At 44.0% G+C, this 10,000-nt stretch overlaps 1 protein-coding gene across 1 annotated transcript in view; it reads left to right on the top strand.

Moving 5' to 3' along the window:
* Window positions 1-10,000, top strand: part of LOC134436043 (engulfment and cell motility protein 1-like) — a 116,751-nt gene that overhangs the window by 51,208 nt on the left and 55,543 nt on the right. The window contains exon 6 of the mRNA XM_063185071.1: window positions 6,354-6,523. Within this exon, the coding sequence (XP_063041141.1) occupies window positions 6,354-6,523 (170 nt within the window). The remainder of the gene's footprint in view (window positions 1-6,353; window positions 6,524-10,000) is intronic.

The raw sequence follows: 10,000 nt of genomic DNA, 5'->3' as shown, positions 1-10,000 counted from the left end.
ACACGAATGAAGGAGACACATGAATGCTGCACAGCCTACGGTAGTCTCATTCCCTACCATTTTCATTATGCCACTTCACATTTTACCACACTGCAAATGTTACTCACGTCGACGAGAGAGTGAGTGAGTGAGACAAAGGCCACATTGGGACACTGCACTCATCAAATGTTGGAGTCATCAGGAGTTTCTTTATTGTAAAGCATTAAGTGAGACTCTGAGCAGGTTGTCAACAACTCTTGTCACATAACCCATTGTGTCCTGGAGATACACATGTACACTGCATTCAGGATTTTGAGATTTGAGCTGCTTATTAAATATGTGGGTATGTTAGAGCTGAATGAACATTATACTGCAAGAGGAGGGTCTTGGCTTTTAAATGTAACTCATTTCATGTTTGTATGTGCTTCAGAGGCTGAGATATTTCTGATTTAATGGACAGAGGGCACCCTTTCCCAAAAAGGGCTTTTCGACAAAATGGGTTAAGGCTGCAGTGTTAAGACTGAGAGATGTTGATCGTCCAAATCAGAAGACTTGAGTCTTGTAACAGGAGTTTCAAAGCACTGAAGACTTGCACAGTCTTGCCAAATGCACATCACATTTTCATTATTGCACAGCACGCAAGACTCACAAGTAGAATTAACCTTTAAGAGTGTGGGTTTTTGAACATTCTATAAAAAGAATGCGTTCTATAACAATGTAAGATTCTAAAATTCAAAATTGTATTGAATGGTGCCCAGAATTCTATAGAACTTTCACTGCCCGAACATTCCCACTCTTAAAGGTTAAAGGAGAGAGCCAGGGATCACAACCTGTTCAGTGTTCAGTCTTCAGACTCAAAGTGGATGACATGCTGACAGTCAAGATAGTTAGACGGTCACCACTACACAGAATGGATGACCACTTTCAGATTGGATTTTGTTGAGGTTCCTTGCGTTCTCAGTCAGTGCCATATCTGGGGTGCATTTCTCGAAAGCGTAGTTCTTAGCAATTAGCAACTTGGGTAGTTGCCAATGGGAAAATGCACTGTGACCAACAAAGAAGCTACTGTAGTTAGCAACTACGCTTTCGAGAAATGCTCCCCTGATGTGAATGTAGGGGAGGCTTGACAGCGTTTGCACGGGCACTTGCATCTGTCCGACACTCAAGACTTTCATTGGAATCCAAATGCTGTCATTCTTGTTCTGAAAACCGTCCAGCGACGCTTTGTAGCTTTTTGTCTTTTTTGGTGTGTTTGTGTTTTTACAAGATGAAAGGTTGTACAAATACACTTTGAAGGGCCAGTGGAATGGAAAGATAACTGTGAATTTGAAAAGATCTGAATCTGTTTACAGTTATGGGAAGACACGGCAGATGGTCCCGATCTGTGTGAAATTAACTTTTTCTCAAAGCAAACAAGCAGACTGAAAACAGCTGATGCTTTGCTTACACGGACAGAGCTTGGCCAAACACATAGGCACAAACAACAGAGCAAATATTTGTTCGATGTTCTGACTCATTAAATCAACTGTTGATGTAACAGCCATCACTTCTGTGTCTCTGACTAAGTGTCTTTCGGGCCTGACTCTCTGTCAAGGGTTCTTTTTTGGTTGAGTTTTATTTTTCACAATTCTGAGCAACACCTTGAAATGAGAGTGTGTTCTATTGCAACACCTAAAGAATTCCCATTTATAAACAATTGGATAGAGATTGTTTGTGTTGTATTGCCTGTCTTGTTCGATTCCTTCATTATCTTTTCTGAGAGGTCTGTTTTGTCCGTTGGGTCTCTATACAGTTCCTGTTTAGTCTGCTGATGAATGCAGTAGATTGCAGTAAGCTTGAAACCCAGTGCATGTAATCAGGGCCGCTGACAGCTTTGACCGGGCCTGGGACAAAATCAACTAAAAGGGCCCCCAATTAAATACGTATAATGTATTCAGAACCTAATTCTGGGCCCCCTTTCTCCCTGGGCCCAGGACAACTGACCCATTTGTCCCTCCTGTAGGCTTCCCTGCATGTAATATAATATCAATGCAATATCTATTAAGTGAATGCCGACCTGGGAACCTCCCATCGTCATTGTGACTCAGCGTGCCACACAGCACACACAACGAAATTGCATTTATTCCTCACCCGTGTGGTGTGGAGCCTCAACTTTTGAGGAGGATGGGGGAGAGCACTGGTTAATTACTCCCCAACCTGGCGGGTCTGGAATCGAACCGGCAACCCTTGGGCTTATGAGCCTGGCTGACTCCTGACCACCTGCCCTATTAATCTTCTCACCTGTTCTCCAATCATTACCTTGACCCCCTGCATTTGACTCTGACCCTCTACTAGGGGTGTAAATCACAGCCTTCATGACGATACGATACGTTATCGATTTCTTAAATCAGGGATTCGATTTTTTTTCGATACTTAAGAATTCCCCACGATACGAATGATTCGGTTCGATTCGATTTTTTTCAATTACTGTTCCATTACTACTATTGTGTTATGGAGCTAGGGCATTGCACAGGGGTCAGCGATTCGATTCTTTTCGATTCTTAAGAATGCCCTACGATACGATGCGATTCGATTAAATCGCCGGCTGATACTTCCGATACATCGATACATTTCGATTTTATTTACATCCCTACCCTCTACCTCCCTCTGCCATCAACATTACTGACCGCCACCCTGACGCTTACCCTCTGTTTTGTACTGTTATATCCAGTCATGTTTTCATCTTTGTTTCAACTTGCATGCCTCATACGTTGCATACCCCCCAACCCCCCTTCCCCCGCCTCTTGCCCCCTGCTTTGTTTTGGATATGTCTTGCAATGTATACAGTCCCAGGAAAAAGTTTGTACACCCTTTGAAATTTCTTACATTTTTGTCAAAATTGATCATAAAACATGGTCGGATCTTCCCGGAAATCTCAAGAAGGAACAATCAGAGTCTGCTTTAATTAATTCCACTCAAACATTTACATGTTATCATATTTTTATTGGTCATAAGGCCATAATATTCACAGGAGAGCAGGGCATAAGTAAGTACACCCTTGCATTAAGTAGGGTTTAACCCTCAGTTAGTTGCAATATCATCAACCAGACTTGTCCTGTAGTTGCAGATCAGATTAACAAAACAATCTGTTTGTATCTTGTCTCCCTCTTCTTTAGAGAACTGCCTCTCGTCAGCAAGGTTTGTGGGATGTCTGGAGTGCATAGCTTTCTTGACTTCATGTCCTTTAATCTCAATTGTTTTTTGTCAGAGCTTTGACTGGGCTATTTCAGAATGTGTATTTCATTATTATGAAGCCATTCTAAAGTCGATTTGCTTCTAAAGTATGGGTTGTTGTCACATTTCAGGACCCATACTCTTGTGTGCTTCAACTGTGTGACAGACTTCCTCACGTTTTTTCTGTAAAATATCACAATAAACTTGAGGTCATTGTTCCACTGATAATAGCAAACTGTCAAGGGCCTGAGGCAGCAATGTAGCCGCATATAATGATGCTCCCGCTACCATACTCAGAAGAGGAGATGTAACCAAGAATAGCTAAAAAGGGGATTCATTCTGCCAATCTTAAATTAATGGGTTTCTGTCTAAAAAAATATTGCTGCACCTTTGAGGTTTGCGGAAAAAAGCATTTATATGCTTCATAGAATTACTGCAAAATATTCTGTAGACTAACGTTGAAACCAAAGTTGAATTGTTCAGGGGAACACACAATGTCATGTTTGGAGGAGAACTGGAGAACCACACCTTGACCAAAACATCATCTCTGCCTTTGAGTATGGTGGCGGAAGCATCATTATATGCGGCTACCTTGCTGCCTCAGGCCCTTTTGAGTTTGCTATCATCAGTGGAACAATGAACTCAGAAGTTTATCAAGATATTTTACAGAAAAAAAGTGAGGTAGTCTGTCACACAGTTGAAGCACACAAGAGGATGGGTGCTGAAATGTGACAACAACCCATACTTTAGAAGCAAATCGACTTTAGAATGGCTTCATAATAATGAAATACACATTCTGGAATAGCCACGTCAAAGCCCTGACAAATAAACAATTGAGATTATCAGGCATGAAGTCAGAAAGCTATGCACTCCAGACATCCCACAAACCTTGCTGAGGAGAGGCAGTTTTCTAAAGAAGAGGGAGACCAGATACATCCAGATTGTTTTGTTAATCTGATCTGCAACTACAGGAAGCATCTGGTTGAGGTTATTGCGACTAACTTAGGGTTAAAACCTATTGAATGCAAGGGTGTACTTACTTATGCCTTGCTGTCCTGTGAATGTTTACATCTTATGGCCAATGAAAATATGAAAACTTGTAAATGTTTGGGTTGAATTAATTAAAGCAGACTCTGGTTGTTCCTTCTTGCGATTTCCGGGAAGATCAGACCATGTTTTATGACCAATTTTGACAGAAAGGTAAGAAATTTCAAAGGGTGTACAAACTTTTTCCTGGGACTGTATGTACAATACAATTCAATACAATACAATACAACATGTATTTTTATAGCGCAGTTCTATGACGTTGACTCAAAGCGCTTTCAAAACACACACACCTACACATTCTCACATTCACACACATTTTCCATTTTCATCTCAATTCCACCACCCGCCACCCGTACCCCTGATTTCTGCCCCTGGCTTTTCGATGTAATGTGTATGTTTTGCAATTTATATGTTTTTGTAATGTACCTTCTCACTATGTATATGTTTTCATCTCCGCTCCAGCTCATGACACACCACCCATTTCACCTCCTCACCCGTACCCCTGACTCTTGACCTTGCTCTTGTCTATGTGTGTATGTATTGTAAGGCAAGGCAAGGCAAGTTTATTTATATAGCGCATTTCATACACAGGTGCAACTCAATGTGCTTCACAAAGTTAACAAATGTAAATGAAAGGAAAACAGGGAAGAAAGAAGGAAATTAATTAGAGTCAAAAAACATTTAAAACATTAAGATAAAACATAAGGTAAAAATAATAATAAAATAAAACATAAATAAACATAAAACCTTGAAAAACATACGCAGTCTTCAGATTTTAACTGTTCGTAATGTGTAACTGTATTGTAATGTGTATGTTGTATTAGGGCTGGGCGATATGGAAAAAAACAATATCACGATATGGATTACTTTATATCACGATAATGATATATATCACAATATAGCACAATTACATACGTTTTCAGTTATTCTCTTTATTTGCTCTTTATTTTTTCATGTCGCAAAACAACCTGTCTTTAAAATGGATCTTTTTATTCTTATTTTTACAGTTACATTAACTTATAGTCTGTATTGTGACAACATGAAATGCAATTAAATGATATTCAATTGTATAAAATTGATAAAATTACTATCACATGATCACATGATATAAACGATATAGGAGAAAGGTCACGATATACACTTTTATATCACGATAACGATATAGATCGTCATATTGCCCAGCCCTATGTTGTGTAATATAAATGTTTTCATCTTTGCTGCCATCCTTCCTGATCTGTTAATGACACACCACCCGTTTCACTCCCCCATCACCCTTTACCCTTCATCCCACTCGCCTCCTGCTTTGTAATGTATATGGTTTTGTAATGGATATGTTTTGTAATGGATATGTTTTCATCTTTGTTACAACTGAACCACCCCATTCCACCCTCAACACTGTTGACCTCTCTCACCTCTGTCTCCTCACCCTTTGGCCCCTTAATAAAACTCTGTAAACTGAAAAGTGTACCACTTCACTCTCTGTGGAGATTTTTTCATCAATTGGAGGAATGACCAACATGTTTTTGCAATGTGCTATATGTTTTGTAACTGATATGTTTACGTCTTTCTTACCACCTCCCGCACCCCTGATACCCTACCCCTCTGTTAGTGCAATGTACCGGTACATATTTTGTTATGAATATGTTGTTACATGTATATATTTTGTAATGGATATATCTTCCATCTTTCTTGCAACCACCCCCACCACCCTTAACCTTCACCTACCACCCCTGACCCCCCCCCCCTTACCCTTTGACCCCCTTTCACCCCCTTTCCTTTGTATTTGCTAGTGATGTTGGCTATGATTATGTCCTCTTTTGAAAGTTGCTTTGGTTAAGCGTCTGCCTAATGTAATGTAATGTAATGTGTAGTAAAAAAACTGCACTCCCGGATGAAATTCTTGCAGTTTTTAATCTTACTGGGTAGTAAGATATTAAAACTGCAAGAATTTCATCTGGGAGTACGGCTTTTTTTACTAAACATGAACTTTGCTGTTTGCTCGCACCCAAAGACCTTGTAGAAGACCTTGTAAGAAACAGTTGGGAGTTGAGCGCGCTTTCTCTAAAAAAAAAGAATGTAATGTAATCTAATGTGTCCATGGCGACGGTCGGCAGGCGACGACGGCGGCGGAGCTTCACGAGCGGATCCAGTCGTCGAGCATGGACTCCAAGCTGGATGCGCTGAAGGACCTGGCCAGCTCCTCGCGAGACCTGACCTTCGCCCAGGAGTTCATCAACCTGGACGGCATCTCGCAGCTCACGCAGATGGTGGAGAGTGGCACCGAGTAAGTCATTCATCCATCCGCACTTCTCTTGTCCTACTCTTCCCTTTTCCCTATTCTTCTTTCTTCACTTTTTTCCTCCTCCTCCTCCACCTCCTCCACCTTTTCAGCATTCAGTACCCAGTACCACTCTTCCTCCTTCCTCCTCCCTCCTCTGGTGGAGAGTGGCACAGAGTAAGTGATCCGTCCGGACTTCTCTTTTGCCTACTCCTATTCTTCTTTCTTCACTTTTTTCCTCCTTCTCCTCCTCCCCCTCTTCCTCCTCCTCCTCCTCCTCCCCCTCTTCAGCATTCAGTACCCAGTACCACTCTTCCTCCTCCTCCCCTCTCTGCCTCTATCCCTACCTACTCCTCCTCTGGTGGAGAGTGTCACCGAGTAAGTCATCCATCCCGATCCTGACTTCTCTTTTCCCTACTCCTATTCTTCTTTCTTCTTCACTTTTTTTTACCTCTCCCTTGTCCTTCAGTACCTATTCCCTCTCTTTTGTGTCTCTCCTCCTGCTTTACATCCTCTGGTGGAGAGCTACACCGAGTAAGACATCCGGACTGCTCTTTTCCTACTCTCCTATTCTTCTTTCTTCACTTTTTTCCTCCTCCTCCTCCTCCTCCTCCTCCTCCTCCTCCTCCTCTTCCTCCTCCACCTCCTCCTCCCCCTCTTCAGCATTCAGTACCCAGTACCACTCTTCCTCCTCCTCCCCTCTCTGCCTCTATCCCTACCTACTCCTCCTCTGGTGGAGAGTGGCACCGAGTAAGTCATTCATCCATCCGGACTTCTCTTGTTTCCCTACTCCTATTCTTCTTTCTTCACCTTTTTTCTTCCCCTCTTCCCTTTCCTCTTCCTCTCCCTTGTCCTTCAGCACCTATTCCCTCTCTTTTCTGTCTCTCCTCCTCTTTTACATCCTCTGGTGGAGAGAGCTGCACTGAGTAAGTCATCGAGACTCCTCTTTTCCTACTCCTGCACCATTTCCCAATGTCAAGTGTTCTAGCCCAGGTAGTGCGTGAAGCACCCAGTAATTGGATACTCTTCGGTGAACCCCGCGGAGTATCCAATCACTAGGCGTTTCGCGCACTACCAAGGCTAGAAGAACACTTCACATTGGGAAATGGTGCTGTTCTTCTTTCTTCGCCATTTACCATTCCCTCAGTTCTCCTCACTCACTGCAGTAGCCCTCCTCCTCACACTCCTCTCTTCTCTTCCTTTCCATCCCTCCTCCTCCTCCTCCTCCTCTTCCTCCTCCTGTCCATGCTTCAGTCCCCTCTTCTCTTCTCTCTTCCAAATTCCCTCTTTTATGCATACCCGTCATCCCCTCTCACCTCAGATTCACTTCTCTCTCTCTCTCTCTCTCTCTCTCTCTCTCTCTCTCTCTCTCTCTCTCTCTCTCTCTCTCTCTCGCCAGTCCTTTCTTCCTCCCTCTTTTCATCTCCTCTGTGCTTTTCAGTGGAGGTCTTATTGTGAAAGTGGGAGCCTCTCTATTTCTCTCTCTCTCTCTCTCTCTCTCTCTCTCTCTCTCTCTCTCTCTCTCTCTCTCTCTCTCTCTCTCTCTCTCTCTCTCTCTCTCTCTCTCTCTCTCTCTCTCTCTTCTGAGCGTCAGAAAATGGCCTTCAGTTCTCAAGTGTGTTCTGTTGAGTCAGCTTCAGGCAGCTCCCGGCTCTATTATTTATTTTTTCATTCATTCATTTATTTTTTTTATTTTTTTATTTTTTTATTCTCCAAAAAACGGACTGGAATTGTTTGCCGTCCGTGTGCGTCCTTGGCATCACCGAGCCCCCTTTTCATCATCTGGCAGCTTTTAGACAGGTGCAAAACAAAACGACACATACAGACACACACACACAGACACACACACACGCACACAGACACGCGCGCACAGACACGCGCGCACAGACACGCGCGCACAGACACGCGCGCACAGACACGCGCGCACAGACACGCGCGCACAGACACGCGCGCACAGACACGCGCGCACAGACACGCGCGCACAGACACGCGCGCACAGACACGCGCGCGCAGACACACACACGCGCGCGCAGACACACGCACACACGCGCAGACACACGCACACACGCGCAGACACACGCACACACGCGCAGACACACGCACACACGCGCAGACACACACAGACACGCGCGCGCAGACACGCGCGCGCAGACACGCGCGCGCAGACACGCGCGCGCAGACACGCGCGCGCAGACACGCGCGCGCAGACACGCGCGCGCGCAGACACACGCACGCAGACACACGCACGCAGACACGCACGCACACACACACACACACACACACACACACACACACACACACACACACACACACACACACACACAGACACACACACACAGACACACACACACACACACAGCGCAATGCAAACCCGATCAAGGACTTGTGTTGGGCCAAAAGACAGTATATGTAGCAAACTTAACTGTAAGGCTGGTGCAAAAGTGGAGGCATGCTGTATAACAGTAGACAGTAGAGAATGCATACTCAGCAGGGGTGCGTTTCTCGAAAGCACAGTTGCTAGCCAGTTAGCAACTTGGGTAGTTGCCAATGGGAAATTGCATTGTAAGCAACAAAGTAGCTAACATAGTTAGCAACTATGGTTTCGGGAAATGCAGCCAAGGCATGACATCGGTTGTGTGTGTAGTAAGAATACTGCACTCTGTCTCTCTGTACGAAATTCGCTATTAAAATGAAGAGTTCAGATGCAAAAACCCCGAAGTGCCATTTCAGAAAATAATCTTAATTCATTTTTATTTAATACAAAGCTATCAAAATTGCATATTTTTTATTTTATTTATGTAATATAACTATTTATATGTATTATCAAGTACATGAATGTAAACCAGACCAACAACTGGGTTCTCTAAAAATATAGAAGTGCAGGTCTTCAGAAATGGAGTTAGGGGGTTTTGCATCTGAACTCTTCAAATGCAGTTCCGGCCCTGCCGTGGCCAACCGCTGGGGCGCTCCCCTACCATGCGGCTGACCCGGGTTCGAGTCCTTTGCCGACCCCTCCCCGTCTCTCTACCAATTCGCTTCCTGTCCACCTCTCACACTGTTCTATCAAATAAAGTCGGAAAAAGTTTCAAATGCACGTCCATTGCCCTAAGATGGCACCTAAGATGCCATCTGTGTTTTTTACAGGGCATAGCATACACAATGTCACTCCCTCAGTCTCATTGTCACTCTCCATTTTCATTCATTATTCATTGCGCACCATATCCCTGCCCAAACGTGTGTGTGTGTGAGCGCGCGCCTATGTGTGCGTGCATGTGCGCCCATGGGTGCGTGTGTGCACATGTGTGCGTGTGCGTGCGTGGGTGTGTGTGTTTTGCATACATATGGGTGTTTGTATGTGCAAAAAAAACCCTGTATGTTTCGCCTGGGTCTGAGAGAGAGAGAGAGAGAGAGAGAGATGGAGAGAGCGAGATGGAGAGAGAGATGGAGAGAGCGAGATGGAGAGAGAGAGATGGAGAGAGAGAG

The sequence above is a fragment of the Engraulis encrasicolus genome, chromosome 20 (genome assembly GCF_034702125.1).
Source record: "Engraulis encrasicolus isolate BLACKSEA-1 chromosome 20, IST_EnEncr_1.0, whole genome shotgun sequence".
NCBI lineage: Eukaryota > Metazoa > Chordata > Actinopteri > Clupeiformes > Engraulidae > Engraulis > Engraulis encrasicolus.
This window is presented reverse-complemented; position numbering and strand designations above follow the sequence as displayed.